Source organism: Tachyglossus aculeatus, chromosome 1, assembly GCF_015852505.1.
Source record: "Tachyglossus aculeatus isolate mTacAcu1 chromosome 1, mTacAcu1.pri, whole genome shotgun sequence".
In the NCBI taxonomy this organism is placed as follows: Eukaryota; Metazoa; Chordata; class Mammalia; order Monotremata; family Tachyglossidae; genus Tachyglossus; species Tachyglossus aculeatus.
Window position 1 is genome coordinate 71,299,475 of NC_052066.1, and position 26,384 is coordinate 71,325,858.

At 46.6% G+C, this 26,384-nt stretch overlaps 1 protein-coding gene across 2 annotated transcripts in view; it reads right to left on the reverse strand.

Moving 5' to 3' along the window:
* The window catches only part of FYTTD1 (forty-two-three domain containing 1), a 59,158-nt gene that overhangs the window by 15,023 nt on the left and 17,751 nt on the right, over nt 1-26,384 (reverse strand). For both annotated transcript variants that reach the window (XM_038743297.1, XM_038743303.1), the window contains exons 2-5: nt 20,238-20,369; nt 15,593-15,726; nt 3,682-3,794; nt 2,877-2,973 (exon numbers count right to left, since the gene is read on the reverse strand). In XM_038743297.1, coding sequence (XP_038599225.1) covers nt 2,877-2,973; nt 3,682-3,794; nt 15,593-15,726; nt 20,238-20,369 — 476 coding nt within the window. The remainder of the gene's footprint in view (nt 1-2,876; nt 2,974-3,681; nt 3,795-15,592; nt 15,727-20,237; nt 20,370-26,384) is intronic.

Here is a 26,384-nt window from a genome sequence, read left to right on the forward strand (position 1 = left end):
AGTCCCGGACAATTTTAGAAAAGACAAGCAACTGTCTTGGATTCTCTAGTCGGCCTATCTGGCACTGACTTCTTGCCCGCTTGAAATGCTTGGGCTCATTTTGCATCCAAGCTTGAGGAAGCTTAGTTTCTATCCCTCAGTCTTCCTAAAGCACTGGGGACAAGTGGCCTCACATTTTCCTCTGGTCACCAAAATCGAGAGGGAAAGGGTGCAAGATTGAGATGGTTAAGGCGACGTGCCAGTTTTCCCCCAAAATGCTACACAGTCAGGCCGAGCCAAGCCATTCCCCACTTTGGGTAGGTGGAGGCAACCAGACACCCGCCCCTTGAGAAAGAGCTACCGCTCCGACGGCTGGGGATGCCAGCCGCTGGGGAGATTCTCCTCTGCTGCCCACCAAGGCTGGCACGAGTTGCAAGAGGATGATGAGAAGGAAGAGGAAATTTCTGTAGTGGTGGAGGGGGAACCTAACCTTAACAATAATAATAATAATGATGGCATCTGTTAAGCGCTTACTATGTGCAAAGCACTGTTCTAAGCGCTGGGGGGATACAAGGTGATCAGGTTGTCCCACGGGGGGGGCAAACACTACCTCTTTCCTCTCCCCTCCTTGCCCTCTTTTCTTTTTTTCCTCTGCTCTGCCTTCCCTAAACCATTCCTAGAGCTGGGACCCCAAGTGAAGACTGGAATCAACTCCCACCTCCACACCCGAGGAGAGGGCGATTCCTGAGTCTGACCACGTATATGTACTAGACTAGTGCCCATGGTGCCTTTGAAGCCCTCCATCAGCTCGCCTTTTCTTACCTCGCTGATTTTCACTGCAACCCGGCACACAACACACTTTATTCCTCTAGCGCCAACCTCCTCACTGTACCTCGATCTTGTCTATTTCATCTCACCGCCACCTCCTTGCCCACATCCTGTCTCTAGCCTGGCACTCCCTCCGCCTTTACATCTGACGGACGATCACTCTCCCCACCGACAAGGCCTTATTGAAAGCACATCTCCTATGAGGCCTTCCCCGACTAAACCCTCATTTCTCCTACTGCGTTTTCCTTGCCCTTGAGTTTGTACCCTTGCATTCACCCTACCCTCAACCCCACAGCACCCTCCTGTACTTATCAATCGTATTTACTGAGCGCTTACTGTGTGCAGAGCACTGGACTAAGCACTTGGGAAGTACAAGTTGGCAACAGGAGGCCTTCCCAAACTGAGCCCCCTCCTCCCCCTCTCCATCCCCCCGCCTTGCCTCCTTCCCTTCCCCACAGCACCTGTGTATATGTATAGATGTTTGTATATACTTATTACTCTATTTATTTTACTTGTACATATCTATTCTATTTATTTTATTTTGTTAATGTTTGGTTTTGTTCTCTGTCTCTCCCTTCTAGACTGTGAGCCCCCTGTTGGGTAGGGATCATCTCTATATGTTGCCAACTTGTACTTCCCAAGCGCTTAGTACAGTGCTCTGCACACAGTAAGCGCTCAATAAATATGATTGATTGATTGATTGTACATATTTATTTATTTTACTTGTACATACCTATTCTATTTTATTTTGTTAATATGTTTTGTTTTGTTCTCTGCCTCCCCCTTCTAGACTGTGAGCCCACTGTTGGGTAGGGACCGTCTCTATATGTTGCCAACTTGTACTTCCTAAGCGCTTAGTACAGTGCTCTGTACACAGTAAGCGCTCAATAAATGCGATTGATTGATTATCATTAATTTATTTTAATGTCTGTCTCCCAGTCTAGACTTCAACCTCTTTGTGGGCAGGGAATATGTGATAATAATAATAATAATGATGGCATTTATTAAGCGCTTACTATGTGCAATGCACTGTTCTAAGCGCTGGGGAGGTTCCAAGGTGATCAGGTTGTCCCACGGGGGGCTCACAGTCTTAATCCCCATTTTACAGATGAGGGAACGGAGGCACAGAGAAGTGAAGTGACTTGCCCAAAGTCACACAGCTGACAAGTGGCAGAGCCAGGATTTGAACCCCTGACCTCTGATTCCAAAGCCCGTCCTCTTTCCATTGAGCCACTCTGCTTACCCAACTCTACATCTACCAACTCTGTTACACTGTAACTTCCAAATGCTTAGTACAGTGCTCTGGACGCAGTAATTGACTGACACACGCTTCTCTTCTCTCTCTCTCATTGATTTGCCCCATTACCATTATAAGTCATCATTGCCTGAGGCTGCAGATTTTTACAATTGTAATTATTGAGTGCTTACTGGGTAGGAAAGAGGAGAGAAAGCGATCATCTGTCAGACGCGAAGAGGAACAGAGTTCCAGGACAGAGGCAGGATGTGGGCGAGGGGTTGGTGGCAAGTGACACGAGATCAAGGTACAGTGAGTAAGAGGAACTTTTCTGTCCTGTGACCACAGGCAAGTCACTTCACTTCTCTATATGTTGCCAACTTGTACTTCCCAAGCGCTTAGTACAGTGCTCTGCACACAGTAAGCGCTCAATAAATACGATTGGTTGATTGATTCACTTCTCTGTGCCTCAGTTACCTCATTTGTAAAATGGGGATTAAGACTGTGAGCCCCATGTGGGACATGGACTGTATCCAACCTGATTAGCTTCTATCTACCCCAGCGCACAGCACTTTGTAAGCACTTAATAAATATCATTAAAAAAAATAAGAATGAAGTGGACATGCAAGAAATCAGTAAGGTAAGTTGGGCGGGGGGGTGGGGGCAAGGTGCTTGAGAGCTTAAAAGCCATTGTTAAGGAGATCAGCGCTTAGAACAGCTCATAGTAAGCACTTAACAAATACCATCATTATTATTATTATTATTATTATTATTATTATTATTATTATTATTATTTTCCCTTAACATAAACACCCCGCAGCATTTTTTGTCCTACCTTCAGGCCCCTTCTGAAGAGAAAAGTTGCTTGACGTATATCCTTTTGCTGACTTAATTTATATCCACTTCTGGTAAAACTGCCGGTAACACTATTCCTGGAATATTAAAAAACAAAAATCCACTGTGAATGTTACCAGAATTAACACAGGTCTATTCAAAAAGAAAAAGCCACCTAATTAACCTCAGATAAGGTTAAGAATTTAAGATGACTCAATGGAAGCTGAATTATTGCCTTATTTCGCGGTTCAGGGCCATGAACTTCAAGTTATTAAATTTAACGTGAAGCAAGTGTGACCGACTCAATAAAACCACGGGCAAAAAAATTGTTTAACAGTACAGTACTGGGCTGCCTCTGCTGACACTGCACTCATTCATTTGTATTTATTGAGCGCTTACTGTGAGCAAAGCACTGTACTAAGTGCTTGGAAAGTATAATACAGCAACAGAGAGGGACCAATCCCTGTAATCATCTGGACCAAATCAGGCTTATACGAACTCCTTGCCACAAATCTTATTCCGTATTTTAAAAATACTTCAAGCACGTGAGTGTCTAATCAAAGCCCCAGGACAGGGGCCTATCTGGTGCAGGTGAAAGTGCCCAGTAAGCTGCTTTTTACCTTGCCAGATTTTGCAATTTTGGAAAGCCAAGAGATTTAGGGGATGCACAATGACGTCTTCAAACAGTTTTAGATAGGATTATGTGCAGCTATATTGTTATTTTTAAACACAGGAAACCCCGTCGCTGAAAGCTTTCCTATGAATGCCGTTCTGATTTTGGGATTCCTCTTTCCTTGAACTCTCACCTTCTGTTTAACTGATTACGTGTCCTGAGGATGGGAAATGGATGGCTTTGTATTTCATTCTGCCTCTGAAGATTTGTCTTCCTTTTTAGCACTGGATACTGTTTTTGGGTGTTCTTTAAAAAATAAAAGACGAAACAGTTACTAGAGCTTCCTCGCTGAGTATGGTGTTGATTAGCTAAAACTCTGCAATGTCAAATTGCTCAGCTCCACGTCTGAGTATATGATGAGACCCTTCTTTTTAGTACAAAGTCGAACATGTAAAAGATAAATGAAGATACAACAATTTTCCCTTTTAGGCTATGAATCAGTGCTAATTTTTCATGATGCTTGGGTACACTTTTAAAATAAAAAAAATGGACAAACAAAAAAATTACATGTGTCATTGTAATGACAGAAAGCTTCCATGGTAATATCAAGGAATACATTTTTAAATTCACGTACAGCCAGCTCTCTGACAACGTGCACTTCAACTAGATGTTTTGGATAGGAGGCTGCCAGAGAAATCCAAAATGCTCGTCAGATCATCATCATCAATCGTATTTGAGCGCTTACTATGTGCAGAGCACTGTACTAAGCGCTTGGGAACTACAAATTGGCAACATATAGAGACTGACCCTACCCAACAGTGGGCTCACAGTCTAAAAGAGGGAGACAGAGAACAAAACCAAACATACTAACAAAATAAAATAAATAGAATAGATATGTACAAATAAAATAAATAAATAGAGTAATAAATATGTACAAACATATATACATATATACAGGTGCTGTGGGGAAGGGAAGGAGGTAAGATGGGGGGGATGGAGAGGGGGACGGGGAGAGGAAGGAAGGGGCTCAGTGTGGGAAGGCCTCCTGGAGGAGGTGAGCTCTCAGCAGGGCCTTGAAGGGAGGAAGAGAGCGAGCTTGGCGGATGGGCAGAGGGAGGACATTCCAGGCCAGGGGGAGGACGTGGGCCGGGGGTCGATGGCGGGACAGGCGAGAGCGAGGTACGGTGAGGAGATCAGCGGCGGAGGAGCGGAGGGTGCGGGCTGGGATGGAGAAGGAGAGAAGGGAAGTGAGGTAGGAGGGGGCGAGGGGATGGACAGCCTTGAAGCCCAGGGTGAGGAGTTTCTGCCTGATGCGCAGATTGATTGGTAGCCACTGGAGACTTTTGAGGAGGGGAGTAATATGCCCAGAGCATTTCTGGACAAAGATAATCCGGGCAGCAGCATGAAGTATGGATTGAAGTGGAGAGAGACACGAGGATGGGAGATCAGAGAGAAGGCTGATGCAGTAGTCCAGACGGGATAGGATGAGAGCTTGAATGAGCAGGGTAGCGGTTGGGATGGAGAGGAAAGGGCGGATCTTGGCAATGTTGCGGAGCTGAGACCGGCAGGTTTTGGTGACGGCTTGGATGTGAGGGGTGAATGAGAGAGCGGAGTCGAGGATGACACCAAGGTTGCGGGCTTGTGAGACGGGAAGGATGGTAGTGCCGTCAACAGAGATGGGAAAGTCAGGGAGAGGGCAAGGGTTGGGAGGGAAGACAAGGAGTTCAGTCTTCAACATGTTGAGCTTTAGGTGGCGGGCAGACATCCAGATGGAGATGTCCTGAAGGCAGGAGGAGATGCGAGCCTGGAGAGAGGGGGAGAGAGCAGGGGCAGAGATGTAGATCTGGGTGTCATCAGCGTAGAGATGATAGTTGAAGCCGTGGGAGCGAATGAGGTCACCAAGGGAGTGAATGTAGATCGAGAACAGAAGAGGACCAAGCACTGAACCTTGGGGAACCCCCACAGTAAGAGGATGGGAGGGGGAGGAGGAGCCTGCAAAAGAGACTGAGAAAGAATGACCGGAGAGGTAAGAGGAGAACCAGGAGAGGACGGAGTCTGTGAAGCCATGGTCAGATAGCATGTTGAGAAGAAGGGGGTGGCCCACAGTGTCAAAGGCAGCTGAGAGGTCGAGGAGGATTAGGACCGAGTAGGAGCCATTGGATTTGGCAAGCAGGAGGTCATTGGTGACCTTTGAGAGGGCAGTTTCCGTGGAATGTAGGGGACGGAAGCCAGACTGGAGGGGGTCGAGGAGAGAGTTGTTGTTGAGTAATTCTAGGCAGCGAGTGTAGACAACTCGTTCAAGGAGTTTGGAAAGGAATGGTAGGAGAGATATGGGGCGATAACTAGAAGGTGAGGTGGGGTCAAGAGAGGGTTTTTTTTAGGATGGGAGAGACATGGGCATGTTTGAAGGCAGAGGGGAAGGAACCAGTGGAGAGTGAGCGGTTGAAGATGGAAGTTAAGGAGGGGAGAAGGGATGGAGCGAGAGATTTCATAAGATGAGAGGGAATGGGGTCAGAAGCACAGGTGGCCGGAGTAGCACTTGAGAGGAGGGAGGAGAGCTCCTCTGAGGATACCGCTGGGAAGGATGGGAGAGTAGCAGAGAGTGTTGAGAGCCGGGGGGATGGAGAAAGGGGGGAAGAGACTTTGGGGAGGTCGGACCTGAAGGATCTGATTTTGTTAATGAAGTAGGAGGCCAGATCGTTGGGGGTGAGGGAAGGAGGAGGGGGAGGAACCGGGGGCCTGAGAAGGGAGTTGAGTGTACGGAAGAGTTGGCGGGGGTGATGGGCATGGGTGTCAATAAGGGAGGAGAAATAGTTTTGTCTGGCAGAAGAGAGGGCTGAGTTAAGGCAGGAAAGGATAAACTTGAAGTGAACGAGGTTGGCATGGTGTTTAGACTTTCGCCAGCAGCGTTCGGCAGCTCGAGCATAAGAGCGAAGGAGGCGGACAGTGGCAGTGATCCAGGGCTGTGGGTTAGTGGTGCGAGAGCGGCCAAGGGAAAGGGGAGCAAGTGAGTCTAGCTGAGTAGAGAGGGTAGAGTTGAGAGCAGTAATCTGATCACCAAGACTGGGTAGAGAGGAGAGGGCGGCGAGGTGGGGTGTGAGGCGCTCCAAAAGATGGGTGGGGTCCAGAGAGCGGAGATCTCTGTGAGGGAGTAATACGGATTTACAGGGGAAAGGAGTGTGAGTGAGGAGGCAGGTGAGAAGATTATGATCAGAGAGAGGGATCTCAGAGTTAGTGAGGGTGGACACAGTGCAGCGGTAGGAGATGATGAGGTCGAGGGTATGACCAAGTTGGTGAGTGGGTGAGGTGGGGTGGAGGAAGAGGTTGGCAGCGTCAAGGAGAGATAGAAGGCGGGCGGCAGAGGAGTCGTTAGGGATATCCATGTGGATATTGAAGTCTCCGAGGATCAGAGTGGGCATGGAGAAGGAGAGAAGGAATGTGAGGAAGGGGTCAAAGTCGTTAAAGAAGTTGGAAGTGGGGCCCGGAGGGTGGTAGATGACGGCTACAAGAATCTGGAGGGGGTGGTAGAGGCGAATAATGTGGGCTTCAAAGGAAGGGAAGGAAAGGGAAGGGGGAGGAGGGATAGTGCGAAAGCGACATTGGGGGGCGAGAAGGAAACCGACACCTCCTCCTTTTCCGGTGAGTCTGGGGGAGTGGGAGAAGAGGAGGCCTGCACTGCAGAGAGCAGCAGAAGAGACCGTGTCGTCTGGAAACAGTGAAATTTCAGTTAGGGCGAGGAGGAGTAGAGAGCTGGAAAGGAACAGGTCCAGGGTGAAAGGGATCTTACTTAAAACGGAGCGGTGGTTCCAGAGGCCACACTTGGCAGCAGCTGTCGAGGGAGGGGAGGGAGGGGGAAGGGTGCGAGGGGTGGGGAGGGTTTGGATTGGGATGAGATTGCAGTCAGATGACTGTCAGGATAGAATGCTTTGTTATGTCGGAAGAACCTGCTTGTGGGCATGCACGCTCTACTTCACATGTAAAAAGTAAGTTTTTATATATCCATTAGCAGAAACAAAGATCTTGCTCAGACTCATCTTGGTGTTCTGAATTAAGTCAATTGGAACTCACTGTTCCATGATCACGTTTGGGCACTATAAACATTTAGGAAGACGCAAGAGAATTTTCAGTGACTCAGGAAATTCCTGAAAATTGTCTTTCCAGTAGAGTAGCACAAGCCTAAAGAATTCCATCTCATTTTTTTAAAGACATAAATGGCAGCAGTCTTAAATCCAATAACCAGATATTGGTCTTTTTTAGGTGGCATGACAATTCAATCAGTCAATCACTGGTATGTACTAAGTGCTTGCTGTGTGCAGAGGACTGTACTAAGTGCTTAGGAGAGTATGATATAATGGAGTTGGTAGACACGCTCCCTGCCCGCAAGGAGCTTACAGTCTAGATGGCCTGCACTGCAATGAAACGCAGAAAAATAGAATGGCCTAGTGGAAAGAGCAGGGGACTGAGAGTCAAAGGACTTGGGTTCGAATCCTGCCTCTGTCACATGCCTGCTGTGTGAACATGGGCAAGTCAAGGGAGGCAGCGTGGCTCAGTGGAAAGAGCCCAGGCTTTGGAGTCAGAGACCGTGGGTTCAAATCCAGGCTCCGCCACTTGTCAGCTGTGTGACTTTGGGCAAGTCACTTCTCTGGGCCTCAGTTCTCTCATCTGTAAAATGGGGATGAAGACTGTGAGTCCCTCGTGGGACAACCTGATTACCTTGTACCTACCCCCAGCGCTTAGAACAGTGCTTTGCACAAAGTAAGCGCTTAACAAATACCAACATTATTATTATTATTATTATTATTATTATTATTAGTACTTCACTTCTCCGTGCCTCAACTTTCTGATCTGTCAAACAGGAACCCCCAGCCTGGAACTCCCTACCTCCTCACAAATCAATCATATTAACTGAGCGCTTACTGTGCACAGTGCACTTTACTAAGCGCTTGGGAAAGTCCGCTATAACCTAGGTTGGTAGACATGTTGCCTGCCCGCAAGGAGCTTACAGTCCACGGTCTATATTCCAAGCCCTCCCAAAATCCCACCTCCTCCAGGAAACCGTCTCCGGTTAGTCCACGAGACCTCGGTCGAACCAACCCAATGGCTCCGCTTGGCATACATATTTTAATTCTAACTTCAGCATTTCTGCACCTATGCCTAGCTATATACTCACTTATTTTTTCAGTCAGTGTCTCCTGAGCTAGTTGTGCTCTTGACTGTTTTATATTCATTCACGCAATCGTATTTATTGAGCGCTTACTGAGTGCAGAGCACTATACTAAGCGCTTGGGAAGTCCAAGTCGGCAACATCTAGAGACGGTCCCTACCCAACAACGGGCTCACAGTCTAGAAGGGGGAGACAGACGACGAAACAGAACATGTAGACGGGGTCAAAACTCTACATGTGTTTTTCCTCCTGCTTTCACCATCTATAAATAAGTTTTTGATGGACTATCTACCCCATTAGATTGTAAGCTCCTTGAAGACGGGGAACTCGTGTCATGTTTCTGTCATACCTCAAGCATGTCTATCCCAAGGGGCCTGTGGGGGAGGAAGGGCTGGAAAGGCAGGTGGGATGTGGGCTAATAAATCACTGCAATTTACTGAGCACTTATACTGTGCAGAGCACTGTACTGAGGGCTACCTGGCCACAGGCTTCATTAACAAAATTGAAACCATCAGGCATGATCTCCCTAAAACCTCCCCTCCGACCCCCCATCCTCCTCCTCCGGCAGCGCTTAGAACAGTGCTTTGCACGTAGTAAGCGCTTAATAAATGCCATTATTATTATTATTATTATCTTTGACTCTCTGAATATTCCCAGCAATACCTCACGAAGAGATCTCTCGCCTTCTCTCCAAATCTACCCCCTCCACCCGCACTTCTGACCCCATCTCTTTGTACGTTATTAAAATGCTTGCCCCCTTCCTTCGTCCCTCCTTGACCGCCAATTTCAATCAACTCACTTTCCAGGCTGAGAGCCCGTTGTTGGGTCGGGCCCGTCTCGATGTTGCCAACTTGTACTTCCCAAGCTCTTCATACAGTGCTCTGCACAAAGTAAGCACTCAATAAATATGACTGAATCAATCAATCAATCGTATTTATTGAGCGCTTACTGTGTGCAAAGCACTACTAAGCGCTTGGGAAGTACAAGTTGGCAACATATAGAGACGGTCCCTACCCAACAGTGGGCTTACAGTCTAAAAGGGGGAGACAGAGAACAAAACCAAACATACTAACAAAATAAAATAAATAGAATAGATATGTACAAGTAAAATAAATAAATGAATAGAATAATAAATATGTACAAACACATATACATATATACAGGTATATATGTGAATGAATGAATAAACAGTTTCTTCCCCACTGCTTTCAGTCAGTCAATTGTATCTTTTAGACTGTGAGCCCACTGTTGGGTAGGGACTGTCTCTATGTGTTGCCAATTTGTACTTCCCAAGCGCTTAGTACAGTGCTCTGCACATAGTAAGCGCTCAATAAATACGATTGATTGATTGATTTATTGAGCACTTGCTGTGTGCAGAGCACCGTGCTAAGTGCTTGGAAGAGTGCACTATAATAATAATAATAATGGCATTTATTAAGCGCTTGCTATGTGCAAAGCACTGTTCAAAGCGCTGAGGAAGTTACAAGGTGATCAGGTTGTCCCACAGGGGGCTCGCAGTCTTCATCCCCATTTTACAGATGAGGCAACCGAGGCACCGAGAAGTTAAGTGACTTGCCCAAGGTCACACAGCTGACCAGTGGCTGAGCCGGAATTTGAACCCATGACCTCTGACTCCAAAGCCCGGGCTCTTCTCCACTGAGCCACGCTGCTTCTCCAAGTAACATTATAACACACACATTCCTTGCCCACAGTGAGCTTACTACGCTATAGACATTACTATAAATAAAATCACAGATATATACAGAAGTGCTGCGGGGTTGGGTGAGAGGGGGATGACTGAAGTGAGGAAGTTGGAGAGAAGGAAAAGAGGGCTTAGGCCGGGATGGCCTCTGGAAGAAGATATACCCTCAATAAAACTTTGAGGGAAAGGAGAATACTTGTCTGTCGGCTATGAAGACGGAGGGCATTTCAAGTCAGAGACAGGATGTGGGGGAAGAGGTGCTGCTTCTCTCCCTTCTTTGTCGCTTATTCACTTGGATCCGTGACCTCTGAACATTGGATATTTGTCCCACGCTCGGCCTGCCCGCATTTATGTACATAACCACACCTTATATACGACAAATTATGTATTTAGATTCATGTCTGTCTCACTTCCAGACTGTAGGACCACTGTGAGCAGGGAACACGTCTACCATATTATAAATTATTTACTTAGATTCGTGTCTGTTTCGCTTCTGGACTGTAAGCTCGCTGTGAGCAGGGAACAGGTCTACCAACTCTGTACCGTCCTCTCCCAAGGTGCGAGTACAGTGCTCTGCACAAAGTGGTCAATAAATACTATCGATGATTAAGCGCTTAGTACAGTGCTGCACATAGTAAGCGCTCAATAAATGCGATTGATGATGATGCTACAGTATAATAAAAGTTGATAGACGTGATCCCTGCCCACAAGGTTGTTAAAATATCATGTGGAGAAGTAGAGATAGTAAAACCGACTACAGAGTTTCTCCCCAGCCCCTGGATTGGCTCCTCCCCATCTCCTGGAGAAGCAGCACAGTGACCTTGGGCAAGTCACTTCACTGTGCTGTGCCTCAGTTACCTCACCTGTAAAATGGGGATTAAGACTGTGAGCCCTGTGTGAGAGACAGTGTCAAATTTGATTAGCTTGTATCTACCGCAGCGCTTAGTACAGTGCCTGGCACATAGTAAGCACTTAAATACCCCCCCACACAAAAAAAGATTAGAAGTTGATTAGTTAAAAACTCTTGACATGTGAACAGAAGTTTTTGATAGTCTATGTTAATCCAGTAAGGGCATTGTTGGTTATATCAACACAGTGGTCCAAACAAATCTCCATAACGAATTTTAGTCAAGTAAACATAATAAACAGGTAGGTGTATTGCTTCTCTAAGCTTCTTGGCTATTTTTCCAGGATGGACAGATGGCATTCCTGAAGATAAGCATCTGCCTACTCGCCCACGGTATGGAAAAATTTGTGCCAGGTGAGAAAATAATTCTATTTATTCTGGCGGTTTTGACACCTGTCTACATGTTTTGTTTTGTTGTCTGTCTCCCCCTTCTAGACTGTGAGCCCGTTGTCGGGTAGGGACCATCTCTATATGTGGCCGACTTGGACTTCCCAAGCGCTTAGTACAGTGCTCTGCACACAGTGAGCGCTCAGTAAATATGATTGAATGAGTTGAATGAATGGTTTATTCATTTTTACTACTAGAGCGCCTCCCAGAGGTGGTAGGCCAGTATGAGCAGTATGGCCTAATGGATAGAGCCCGGGCTTGGGAATCATAAGGACCTGGGTTCTAATCAATCAATCAATCAATCAATCGTATTTATTGAGCGCTTACTATGTGCAGAGCACTGTACTAAGCGCTTGGGAAGTACAAATTGGCGTCACATAGAGACAGTCCCTGCCCAACAGTGGGCTCACAGTCTAAAAGGGGGAGACAAAGAACAGAACCAAACATACCAACAAAATAAAATAAGTAGGCTAGAAATGTACAAGTAAAATAAATAAATAAATAAATAAATAGAGTAATAAATATGTACAACCATATATACATATATATAGGTGCTGTGGGGAAGGGAAGGAGGTAAGATGGGGGGATGGAGAGGGGGACGAGGGGGACAGGAAAGAAGGGGCTCAGTCTGGGAAGGCCTCCTGGAGGAGGTGAGCTCTCAGCAGGGCCTTGAAGGGAGGAAGAGAGCTAGCTTGGCGGATGGGCAGAGGGAGAGAGGGCATTCCAGGCCAGGGGGATGACGTGGGCCGGGGGTCGATGGCGGGACAGGTGAGAGCGAGGTACGGTGAGGAGATCAGCGGTGGAGGAGCGGAGGGTGCGGGCTGGGCAGTAGAAGGAGAGAAGGGAGGTGAGGTAGGAGGGGGCGAGGTGATGGACAGCCTTGAAGCCCAGGGTGAGGAGTTTCTGCCTGATGCGCAGATTGATCGGTAGCCATTGGAGGTTTTTGAGGAGGGGAGTAATATGTCCAGAGCGTTTCTGGACAAAGATAATCCGGGCAGCAGCATGAAGTATGGATTGAAGTGGAGAGAGACACAAGGATGGGAGATCAGAGAGAAGGCTAGTGCAGTAGTCCAGACGGGATAGGATGAGAGCTTGAAGGAGCAGGGTAGCGGTTGGGATGGAGAGGAAAGGGCGGATCTTGGCAATGTTGCGGAGCTGAGACCGGCAGGTTTTGGTGACAGCTTGGATGTGAGGGGTGAATGAGAGAGCGGACTCTACCACTTGTCTGCTGTGTGACTTGAGCACGTCACTTCACTTTTCTGCGCCTCAGCTACCTCATCTGTAAAATGGGGATTGGCTTGGCTCTACCCCAGCACTTAGAACAGCGCTTGGCACATAGTAGGCGCTTAATGAAAACCATCATTATTATCATCATTATTCATTCATTCGTATTTATTGAGCACTTACTGTGTGCATTATTACTGTAATGATTTAAGAGAGCTTCATGGCTATGGTTTTACGTATGTTTTACTCTGGTTTACGTCCCAGCAATGCTTTCAAAAAACCAAGAAGCAGATATGCACCAGAAAAAAAATAGTAATAATAATAATAATAATGATGGCATTTAAGCGCTTACTATGTGCAAAGCACTGTTCTAAGCGCTAGTACTCTACACTAATCCCGGCTCCGCCATTTGTCAGCTGTCTGATTTGGGGCAAGTCGCTTCACTTCTCTGGGCCTCAGTTACCTCATCTGTAAAATGGGGATTAAGACCGAGTGTCCTTCTTGGGAAAACCTGATTACCTTGTATCTCCCCTTGTGCTTATAACAGTGCTTGGCACATAGTAAGCGCTTAACAAATAATAATAATAATATTATTATTATTATACCACGCAGGGTCTTGAACCAATTAGCTTCTTCTAGACCTTGCTTCTCACCAGTCACTCAATCCGTGGTATTTACTGAGCACCTACTGGGTGCAGAGCCCTATACTAAGCGCTTGGGAGAGGACAATCCAATAAATTTGGTAGACATGCTCCCTGTCCACAACGAGCTTACACAAGCTTGCCTAAGTATTGTGGGCAGGAGACGTGTCTACCAACTGTCGTACCGTACTCTCCCAAGCTCTCAGGACAGTGCTCTGCACACGGTGAGTGCTCGGTAACTACCATTGATTGATTGGTGTTATAAATTAGAAGTTGATTTTCAAACATCCTCTCTCTCCTGCTGGGCTATGGTACTACAAGACTGCAGCTGTCCCTTCAGCTATAAATGGGTCTGGTATGTTAAAAAAAACATAAAAACAAAATCCTGTGTGCGATCTGCAGCGTACTCCTGCCTCTGGCTGCCAACTCAGTGCGCTTTGTGCCCTGGTGCGAGCACAATTACTGGAAACAAAGGGAAAGCAAAAAGCACTGCACAAACCGTTAGTACTATGATCAATTCCTTCACACAGATTCTCAGTCACGAGGCCTCAGGACCGAAGCTCATCCACCATCATCGACAGCAGGAGAATAATAATAATAGTAATGAAAACTCTGGTGTTTAAGTGATTACTATATGCCAAGCACTGTGTCAAAACACTGGGGTAATAATAATAATAATGATGGCATTTATCAAGCGCTTACTATGTGCAAAGCACTGTTCTAAGCGCTGGGGAGGTTACAAGGTGATCAGGTTGTCCCGTGGGGGACTCGCAGTCTTAATCCCCATTTTACAGATGAGGGAACTAAAGCACAGAGAAGTGAAGTGACTTGCCCAAAGTCACACAGCTGACAATTGGCAGAGCCGAGATTTGAACCCATGACCTCTGACTCAAAAGCCCGTTCTCTTTCCACTGAGCCATGCTGCTTCTCTAGTTACAAGATACTAGATACAGGGTAGATACAAGATATTCAGACTGAACACATAGGAGAAGCAGCGTGGCTCAATGGAACGGGCGCGGGCTTTGGAGTCAGAGGTCATGGGTTCAAATCCCGGCTCCGCCAATTGTCAGCTGTATGACTTTGGGCAAGTCACTTCACTTCTCTGGGCCTCAGTTACCTCATCTGGAAAATGGGGATTAAGACTGTGAGCCCCCCGTGGGACAACCTGATCACTCTGTAGCCTCCCCGGCGCTTAGAACAGTGCTTTGCACGTAGTAAGTGCTTAAAAAATGCCATCATTATTATTATTATTATTATTATTCCAATCTCCGTCCAACATGGGTCACACGCTAAGGGGTGGGAGACTAATTATTTAAACCTCATTTTAATAGATGAGGAAAATGAGGCATGGAGAATGTAAGCGACCCGTCCAAGGTGACATAGCAGCCAGGATTAGAATCTGGGTCCTACACTCTTTCCACTAACCCATGCTGCTTCTCTTACTGAACCTCTCTCTTGGATTGCTTTTTGGCTAAAACTCATCCTCTTCCCCATGAAATTCTGAAAGACCCAAATGTTGCCCCATTTAGGCATAAAGCCTCGCATTTATGACTGAGCCCCTTCCTTCCTCTCCTCCTCGTCCCCCTCTCCATCCCCCCTCATCTTACCTCCTTCCCTTCCCCACAGCACCTGTATATATGTATATATGTTTGTACATATTTATTACTCTATTTATTTTACTTGTACATATCTATTCTATTTATTTTATTTTGTTAGTATGTTTGGTTTTGTTCTCTGTCTCCTCCTTTTAGACTGTGAGCCCACTGTTGGGTAGGGACTGTCTCTATATGTTGCCAACTTGTACTTCCCAAGCGCTTAGTCCAGTGCTCTGCACACAGTAAGCGCTCAATAAATACGATTGATTGATTGATTGATTGATTTGCAGTGCAGCATTCTTTCCCGGTTGGAAAAAGGGACACCAGATTAAGTACGTCTGTTAAATTCAAGAAAGGGGAAAATGTTTCTGAAATTGCTATTTCAGTACCACATTCAAACAGAAACCCTTTTGGTTTCTTACAGATTTTGGCCAAAATGTAAAACAAAAACGGATATGTTATAGAAGTGTCATTATCTTCCTACCTTCTCACTTAACGGTGGTCGATTCAAAGGACTGATTCCTTTGCGAACCCCGGACGCTTTCTTAGCTGCCAACCCGGTGATAACGCCGTAGGGACGCCTTTTCCCTGGCATCATTCGACTGTTCTGAACGAAACCTAGAAGGGAAGGAATGAGAGCAAAGCTAACCAACTGCATCTCCCCCCCGAAAAGGGCAGCCTACGCTTCAGAACCAGGAATCGCAGAAGCAGATCATTTACCAAGGAGTGGAGTCACTCTCAAATTTAGAAAAATTAACAGGAGATGAAAAATAAAACGTATTCTTGGAACCATGGGCTGAGGAAGACTCTGACAAGGACGTGGACCGTTCCCATAGCTAAGAGTATCACGTCAGGCTTGGTAGGGAACCGGAGGAAAGAACGGGAGGGATTGCCAATGCCTGCTACTCACAGAGGGAGTTCAACGTAAACTTAATCCTTAAATGGTAAAACTGAAGAGCTTTCCACCAGAAGCGGCAACATTTATTGACATGAGAATATGGGTTTCGAAATGGGTTTCAGAAACAGCTCCCATTAAGCAAGATGGGTGGACAAAAGCCCCTCCATCGAACTCAGGGCAGAATGGGATACTGATCACCTGCAAAAAGGATTAAAAGCACCATCGTGGAACCACCATCCTTCCTGTCCCACAACCTTGCCATTATCCACTGCTCCACCCTCTGCTCCTCTGCCGCTAACCTCCTCACTGGGCCTCGTTCTCGCCCGTCCCGCCGTCGACCCCCGGCCCACGTCCTCCCCCTGGCCTGGAATGCCCTCCCTCTGCCCATCATCATCATCATCAATCGTATTTATTGAGCACTTACTGTGTGCAGAGCACTGTACTAAGCACTTGGGAAGTACAAGTTGGCAACATATAGAGACAGTCCCTACCCAATAGTGGGCTCACAGTCTAAAAGGGGGAGACAGAGAACAAAACCAAACATACTAACAAAATAAAATAAATAGAATAGATATGTACAAGTAAAATAATAGATAGAGTAATAAATATGTACAAACATATATACATATATACAGGTGCTGTGGGGAAGGGAAGGAGGTAAGATGGGGGGGATGGAGAGGGGGACGAGGGGGAGAGGAAGGAAGGGGCTCAGTGTGGGAAGGCCTCCTGGAGGAGGTGAGCTCTCAGTAGGGCCTTGAAGGGAGGAAGAGAGCTAGCTTGGCGGATGGGCAGACTGGCTGACACAGAACGAATGAATGAGTATGGATTGGGTATGAAGTACTGTACTAACCACTTAGGAGAATCAACAGCGGTACAAGACATAATCCCTGACCACCTAATAATAATAATAATACTAATGGCATCCCCTCTGCCCATCCGCCAAGCTGGCTCTCTTCCTCCCTTCAAAGCCCTACTGAGAGCTCACCTCCTCCAGGAGGCCTTCCCAGACTTTCCTCTCCTCCTCCCCATCCCCCCGCCCTACCTCCTTCCCCTCCCTACAGCACCTGTAATATATGTTTGTACAGATTCATTACTCTATTTTACCTGTACATATTTACTATTCTATTTATTTTGTTAATGATGTGCATCTAGCTTTACTTCTATTTATTCTGATGACTTGACACCTGTCCATATGTTTTGTTTCGTTGTCCGTCTCCCCCTTCTCGACTGTGAGCCCGTTGTTGGGTAGGGACCGTCTCTATACGTTGCCAACTTGTACTTCCCAAGCACTTAGTACAGTGCTCTGCACACAGTAAGCGCTCAATAAATACGACTGAATGAATGAAAAATGAATGAATCCTCTCCTCTGGCTCATTCAACCCACCACTACACAACACTGCTAAAATCCACCCCCCCTCTCCATCCAAACTGCTCCCACATTAACACAAGCACTTAGCCTATCCCGCCTTGATTACTGTAACAGCCTCCTAGCTGACCTCCCTGCCTCCTGTCTCTCTCCACTCCAGTCCTTGCTCCGCTCTGCTGCCCGGATCATTTTCCTTCAAAAACGTTCAGACCGCATTTCCCCTCTTCTCAAGAAACTCCAGTGGTCATCCACCTACCTCCACATCAAAAATTCTTCACCGTTGGCTTCAAAGCACTCAATCACCTTGCCCCCTCCTACCTCACTTCGCTACTCTCCTACTACAACCCAGGCCACATACGTTGCTCCTCTGATGCTAACCATCTCACTGTACCTCGATCTCATCCATCTCACCCACATTCTGCCTCAGGCCTGGAATGCCCTCCCTCTTCATATCAGACGGATAACTGCTCTTCCCCACTTCAAAGCCTTACTGAAGGCATATCTCCTCCAAAAAGCCTTCCCTGACTAAGCCCTCCTCTCCCTTCTCCTACTCCCTTCTGCGTGTCAACCTGACTTGCTCCCTTCATTCATCCTCCCTCCCGGACCCACAGCACATATGTTCGTATCTGTCATTAATTTATGTATATTAATGTCTGTCTCCCCCTCTAGACTGTGAGCTCACTGTGGGCAGGGAATGTGTCTGTTGTAGTGTACTCTTCCAAGCGCTTAGTACAGTGCTTTGCACACACTAAGTGCTCAAAAATATGACTGGCTGACTGAATGAATATGGATTGGGTATGAAGTAATCAATCAATCAATCGTATTTATTGAGCGCTTACTGTGTGCAGAGCACTGTACTAAGCGCTTGGGAAGTACAAGTTGGCAACATATAGAGACAGCCCCTACCCAACAGTGGGCTCACAGTCTAAAAAGTACTGAAGTACTGTACTAACCACTTAGGAGAATCAACAGAGGTACAAGACATAATCCCTGACCACCTAATAATAATGGCATTTATTAAGCGCTTACTATGTGCAAAGCCCTGTTCTAAGTGCTGGGGAGGTTACAAGGTGATCAGGTGGTCCCACGGGGGGCTCACAGTCTTAATCTCCATTTTACAGATGAGGTAACTGAGGCTCAGAGAAGTTAAGTGACACGCCCAAAGTCACACAGCTGACAACTGGTGGAGCCGGGATTTGAACCCATGACCTCTGACTCCAAAGCCAGGGCTCTTTCCACTGAGCCACACCGCTTCTCTCGATGTAGTTTACACTGTAACTCCTAATGGAATGACAGGAAGTCAAAACCTCCAAAACCAAAATGCAACATGTTTCCACTTACTCCAGTGGGATTTGGGGAAGGGGGGGTCCTGGAGGGTTCCTAACCAATATGCTCTGAGCTTTAATTCAGGCTTCAACATTCATCCGTGAACCAGCTTGATGACACAGGCATGCATTTTATCTACAATCACAGCAAGGTCCCCACCAGCAGTGGTGACATCACCGTCTTCGCCCCAAAACCCTTTGGGCTGGACTGAGAATGAATGAAAAGAGCTTTTTTTTCTGGTATTTGTTAAGCTTTTACTAAGTGCCAGGCACTGTTCTAAGCGCTGGGGTAGATACAGAGTAATCAGGTTGGACACCATCCATGTTCCACATGGGGCTCACAGTCTTAATACCTGTTTTACAGATGAGGCAACTGAGGCCCAGAGGAATGAGGTGACCTGCCCAAGGTCACCCAGCAGCCAAGCGGCAGAGCCAGGATTAGGACCTAGAACTCGTGTTCTACCCACTGGTCCATGTAGCTTCGAGAGCTGGGTTCAAACAGAGCTAAAAAAATCCCAAATCCGGTCACTCTGACTATTGGGTTTTTTGGAGCCTCAACCTATGCCACTAGCCGGCCTGCTCCCCAAGCCCAAGGCTCGGCTCCGGGGTCAAAACGACAAAATTGGTCTGCATGTCCAAATCCTTCTTCAAGAGAAGGTGGGGGCTTCTGGCCCAAATCTGGATCACTGTTTGGCAGCATAAAGAGTAGTAGATTTTGCATCTCATTAGGAAAGTTTGTGTCGTTTCATCTGTGAGCCCACTGTTGGGTAGGGACTGTCTCTATATGTTGCCAACTTGTACTTCCCAAGCGCTTAGTACAGCACCTGTATATATGTATATATGGTTGTACATATTTATTACTCTATTTATTTATTTATTTATTTTACTTGTACATTTCTATCCTATTTATTTGATTTTGTTGGTATGTTTGGTTCTGTTCTCTGTCTCCCCCTTTTAGACTGTGAGCCCACTGTTGGGTAGGGACTGTCTCTATGTGTTGCCAATTTGTACTTCCCAAGCGCTTAGTACAGTGCTCTGCACATAGTAAGCGCTCAATAAATACGATTGATTGATTGATTGATTAGTACAGTGCTCTGCACACAGTAAGTGCTCAATACGATTGATTTGATTGATTGATCTGCACAGTGAACATCTAGGTCTCCAGTTACAGGGGGCAAGGGGGTGTCTGCGTTCTTGCAAAGCCAAGCATGAAAGGAAACTTGTCCTACAGCACTCATCCGTTCCAATGTCCCACATTTGCACATGAACTGCTTCTTCCTCATACCCAAATAGGCTCAGGCTGCACATATCTTCTCTAATCCCCTAATGTTCTAACCAGAACACACACTGAAAACACACGTGAGGGCCTAACCGAGTTTCTGGAAAAAGTATTTAGGCGGGTGGTTAACATGCAGAATTTAATTTAATCCAAAAAGAGAAAGGCATTTTCCTACTGGCTCATTTAGTTCTGTGAATACTGACTGCTCAAAGGCTTTCAAAAGAAGCAACTTTTCACACAAGGGTAGTCTTCCACACTTACCAGTCTGCTGTTGGATTCCCCATCTGGTTCCTCTGATTCTGAGTTGGCGCGCACCATTCTGCAGAAACTTCCTATTTAACTGGGGGTAATTCTGTTTTCTTCCCTCCTTCTTATTCAGTTTAATGATATCATCTGTGGGGGAAAAGTAAATTTTTTTGATGATTCGATCTATTGACTCTTAAATGAAGGTTTCGTCAACCGGACCCCGCTATTCCTCTCCTCCCTTCTGGTTCCAATCTCTACATCTCCAGGTCCAGAGTAAGAAGCATGATTATGGCTTTCAAAAAAAATAACAGGAAAGGCACCAACGATCTGGAAGATCATACCAAAAGCCAGACTGAGTCAGACCACTAACCCAACCGGCCCAGCACTCTGTCATCTGCAGTGGCACAGAAGGACAACTAGAGTAAGTTCCCGGCTCCCTTATATCCATCCTAATGATTAGAAAGGCACCTAACACGCTGAAGTTTCTCCTTTCAAAACTCACCTGCGGTCTTTTTGAACACTTCCCCCTAATTCCTCCTTACAGGCTTATCAAAACCTTTCCTGAACCTATACTTTCTTCCTCCTCCGCAACGTCCTCTGGGGACAAATTCCACTTTCCCATCCGACTTACCCCGCTGCTCCCACTCAATGCCGTCACGGGGTCTGGCAACCCAAGAGAGTAGTTATGCTGACGAAGAGGGAGAGAGAAAAGGAGAGGGCTGAAGAAAGGGGCTAGGGCACATGCCGTTCTCCCATGGAAGCCCAGCTCTCACGCATCCTTTGTCCTGCAGCCCCGGCAGGGGCACCAGCTCCACAAAGCAGGAAGCCTTCAAACCAGACTGACCTAGGGGTCCGATGGGGACTGGAAATGGGGCCAAGAGGGTGGCTCCTCTTCTTGTGTTACCCGCCATCGTGCCACTGCTCCTCAGCCTCACTCCAAAACCAAGCAAGGTGCCTCCGGTTTCTGCCACAGCCCAGGGGTACCTGCTGCCCCCGGCCCGGCGGCTTAATGGGTGTTCAATTAACAACTCAGTGAACAAATGTAACCTCTGGCCAACTCGAGAACCCTACAAGGTTTCCAGAAATGAGCTGGGGATGACCTTACCCCAGGCTCAGAATCCACCAAGGGTCTCTGCGGGTTCCTTCCTCTCGCCTCCAGGGACCAACCAGAAGCTCTCTGCACCCCGTCAGGCACTGGCAAGGACTCTTTAAAATTCTCCACCCCGCCCCAGGCTCTTTTAAATGATTTTGCTTTTCCACAAGACTCTGGAGCCACCAAGGGGAAGCTCTTCATTCATTCATTCATTCATTCATATTTATTGAGCGCTTACTGCACGCACAGCACTGGGAAGTACAAGTTGGCAACATATAGAGACGGTCCCTACCCAACAGCGGGCTCTATCTCTGGAAGTCAATAACCTTCAAATTCTGGCCTCCTTACCCCGTTGCAGCTTGATGCCCCCAACACTCTGACCCAAATTCAGCCCCACATTCAAAATGAAGAGGGGGCACCTCTGGGCACCGTCTCAGAGCCCACTTCGTCCTCTCCAGCAGCATGACCAAAATGGCCACTGAAACAGCACCCACCCCAAAAAAAGCTCAGGGCCCCAGTTACTGACCAACATGCCATTCAGTGACCCTTTTGCCAAGAGTTTCCAATGAGTACTCTTGTCGCAATCATTCACAAAGAACTCTCCTGCAGGGGATAGAAAGTCCTCAGCCTTTGTGGATGACCGTCAGAGATGGCCTCTCGCATGCCCAGGAAACGCCGCTGTCCACCCCGGAAAAGGGGGCGAAAAAATGAGGTGGTCAGGTGACTCCAGAATTAATCAATCAATCAATCAATCGTATTTATTGAGCGCTTACTATGTGCAGAGCACTGTACTAAGCACTTGGGAAGTACAAATTGGCAACACATAGAGACAGTCCCTACCCAACAGTGGGCTCACAGTCTAAAAGGGGGAGACAGAGAACAGAACCAAACATACCAACAAAATAAAATAAATAGGATAGAAATGTACAAGTAAAATAAATAAATAAATAGAGTAATAAATATGTACAACCATATATACATATATACAGGTGCTGTGGGGAAGGGAAGGAGGTAAGATGGGGGGATGGAGAGGGGGACGAGGGGGAGAGGAAGGAAGGGGCTCAATTAGATGAGAACCTAAGGAGATGCTGCTGTCCTTCAGGCTCAAAGATGCTACTCCTGATGAAGTTCACCCGCGCGTTCACATGTGACTGAAAAGGCCAATGCAGGACCCTAGTCCTGGCTCCATGGGTACACACAAAGACCGTCCCCTGGTGTGCTGCTATGCCTGCGGCACCTTGCCATATTTGCTTTGACCTCCTTGACTCATGATCCCCACAAAATTTCTGCTCAAAAGGAGTCGCTCCTTTCTTGACTGCCGACGATGGCCCCATCGATCTAGCACCATCGTCCAAGGCTGTTTCCTTATTTTCGATTTCCCAACTTCAGCTCTAGAGCCACTGTTTGGGTGTCCTACTGTCAGTCACACTTCCCAATCGACGCACAAATTGGACACCGGGCGACTAACTTTGTTCCGAAACTTCTCTGCTGCTGCTGCTGCTGCTGCTGCTGCTGCTGCTGATGGCATTTGTTAAGCGCTTGCTATGTGCCAAGCACTGTTCTAAGCGCTGGGGCAGATACAAGTGTTTCTGCCTTGTGATTTGAGAACTGAACATAGCCCGTTAAGGATGATCATCATCAATCATCAATCGTATTTATTGAGCGCTTACTGTGTGCAGAGCACTGTACTAAGCGCTTGGGAAGTACAAGTTGGCAACACATAGAGACAGTCCCTACCCAACAGTGGGCTCACAGTCTAAAAGGGGGAGACAGAGAACAAAACCAAACATACCAACAAAATAAAATAAATAGAATAGATATGTACAAGTAAAATAGAGTAATAAATATGTACAACTTTTAGACTGTGAGCCCACTGTTGGGTAGGGACTGTCTCTATATGTTGCCAATTTGGATTTCCCAAGTGCTTAGTACAGTGCTCTGCACATAGTAAGCGCTCAATAAATACGATAATAATAATAATAATAATAATACAAACATATATACAGGATGATGATGGAGCTGCTCAAGGAGACAGATGTGGTGTCCTTGGGGAGTCTGGGTCTCCCAGCCATAGAGAAAGCTGGGCGGCATTACAGCTTTGTACTCTTTTAGATAGGTCTGGAGCCTGATACCACACTGTGGCTGCCACGCTCCGCTCCACAGCCACCCAAAAAGCACCCTGGCCTTCTCTGTTTGGCTCTCTAATGCCCTATTATTGCATCACGGACCGTTTGCTGGATAGGAAACAAAATTCTCACACCGTTTAGCTCTACGTTGCCAATACCGGTTGTGGATTGGGGATGTGGCTTCCCCGGTGCCGGCTCATGCGTTGGCTTCATTTTCTTAACAGTCCATAATGCCTCCGCTGACTCAGTGGGGCCCTTATCGATCACTGCATGTCACCAACTCTTCAATGACCGTCTCCAGCTCTTTGGATAATGCTCCGAGACCGCTGAGGTGCAAGTTCCCTAGAGGGGCGGAATCACATCCTATCACCTGTATCCCAATCTCTTGTTCCATTCCCCAGCAAGGCTGCTTAGAATAAGTTGAACAGGAATAGGCTCACTCTACATTCCTGCTTTACCCGACTGGCGACGGAGAGGGACAGAACAGGGGGCTCCCATCTCGGACCGAGCTGGCTAGGCCATCGTAAAGTAGTCGAAGAATCTTATTACAGCCTTTTCTGGACCGCCAAATTCACTGAGCAATTTTCCGGAGTTCATCATCATCATCATCAATCCTATTTATTGAGCGCTTACTACGTGCAGAGCACTGTACTAAGCACTTGGGAAGTACAAACTGGCAACACAGAGAGACAGTCCCTACCCAACAGTGGGCTCACAGCCTAAAAGGGGGAGACAGAGAACAAAACCAAACATAAAAACAAAATAAAACAGATAGAATAGATATGTACAAGTAAAATAAATAAATAAATAGAGTAATAAATATGTACAAACATATATACAGGTGTTCCGAGGTAGTGATGCTGCCAAATGCTTTAGAGAAGTCTATGAAACCCATTCAGGTTTTAGTGCTGTGCCGTGATCTTCTCCTGTACAACTCGTGCTGCCAAAATGAGGTCTTCTGTGCCACACTGTGACCTGAAGCCATTCTGTGATTCCGGGAGCAGTCCGCGGACGATATTCTTTACTAATTGATCCAGGATTAATCTGGCTAGACCTTGCCGGCGGCGGCGAACAGTGAGATGTCTCGGTAATTCAATCTTTCCCCCTTGTTCTTCAAAGTGGTGATAATGGTGGCATATTTAAGTTCCTGAGGCAATTCTTTGCTTTTCTCTATATTGAAGAGGAGCTTGGATAAGTGTCTAAACTGTGTGTCCCTTCCGTGCTTGTAGAGTCTGTGGGCACGGCACCCATCTTCATGACTGCTATCAATCAATCAATCATATTTGTTGAGTGCTTACTGTGTGCACAGTACTGTACTAAGTGCTTGGGAAGTACAAGTTGGCAACATATAGAGACAGTCCCTACCCAACAGTGGGCTCACAGTCTAAAATAATCATAATGGTGGCATTTATTAAGCACTTACTATGTGCAAAGCACTGTTCTAAGCACTGGGGAGGTTACAAGGTGATCAGGTTGTCCCACAGGAGGCTCACAGTCTTAATCCCCATTTTACAGATGAGGTAACTGAGGCCCAGAGAAGTTAAGTGACTTGCCCAGAGTCACACAGCTGACAATTGGCGGAGCCAGAGATTGAACCCATGACCTCAGACTCCAAAGCCCGTGTTCTTTCCACTGAGCCACGCTGCGATGCTACGACATCATCCTCCATAGTTAAGACAAACACTATGTCCTTGCCTGCTGGAAGGTTTTCTTTTCTTTTTTTTGGAAGGATAAGCGTTCAATAAATACGATTGAATGAATCTTCAACTAGAAGGTGTGTTGAGAACAGTAATGAAGTGTTTTCCCATCTTTTCCAGGCTCCCTTCTTGCCTGAGAGGCGTCTGAACTCTCTTCTCTTGAGAGGTGCTGTGATACAGGGCCATATAACGTCCTGAACAATCTGTAGGAACCTAAGGAGACGGCCTTTGCTGAATAAGGGAAAAACAAGTACGGGAGCAAATTCAGCTGCTTTATACACCGGAACACAAGCACCCCCATCTCTGCTCTACCACCGAATTTTATTTAAACAATTTGGATATAACACGATCGAAGAATCAGAGAAAGCCTTTTCTTATATATCACAACCTACAAGGTGGCACACGTAAATTCCGCGGAGGAGGAAACGCTGGTGATCCTGCATGTGGCAATGACCAAAGCATGAGGCTGCTATGCTTCAGTCGATCAACGGTATTTATTGAGTGCTTACTGTGGAAGAGAACTGTACTAACCGCCTGGGATGATACAATATAACAGGAGTTGGAAGAGACATTCCCTACCCACAGAGAGCTTACAGTCGGTGGGGAGAACTTCCGCTTCGGCCCTCTGTAAGGCACCTTAGGTTTTTACGATTTCACGCTGATTGGAATACAGTAAAACAGCAATGAGTGACAAAGGTGCAAAGTTTTCTACTAATGCTACTCGTAAGAATAATACAAGAATTTGCATCCACACGTGTTAGACTGTGAGCCTGTTCGTGGGTAGGGACCGTCTCTATACGTTGCCGATTTGTAATAATAATAATAATAATAATAATAATAATAATAATAATGGCATTTGTTAAGCGCTTACTATGTGCAGAGCACTGTTCTAAGCGCTGGGGGTGGATACAAGGTGATCAAGTTGTCCCACATGGGGCTCACAGTCTTAATCCCCATTTTACAGATGAGGTAACAGGCTCAGAGAAGTTAAGTGACTTGCCCAAGGTCACGCAGCAGACATGTGGCGGAGCCAGGATTCGAACCCATGACCTCTGACTCCAAAGCCCGTGCTCTTCTCCACTGAGCCACGCTGGCATGCCCAAGCCATGGAAGATTTGTACTTCCCAAGCATTTAGTACAGTGCTCTGCACACAGTAAAGCGTTCAATAAATACGACATTGAATGAATGGTGATTTTTTTCTTTTTAATAGTACATGTTAAGAGCTTCAGACACTGTACTAAGCAC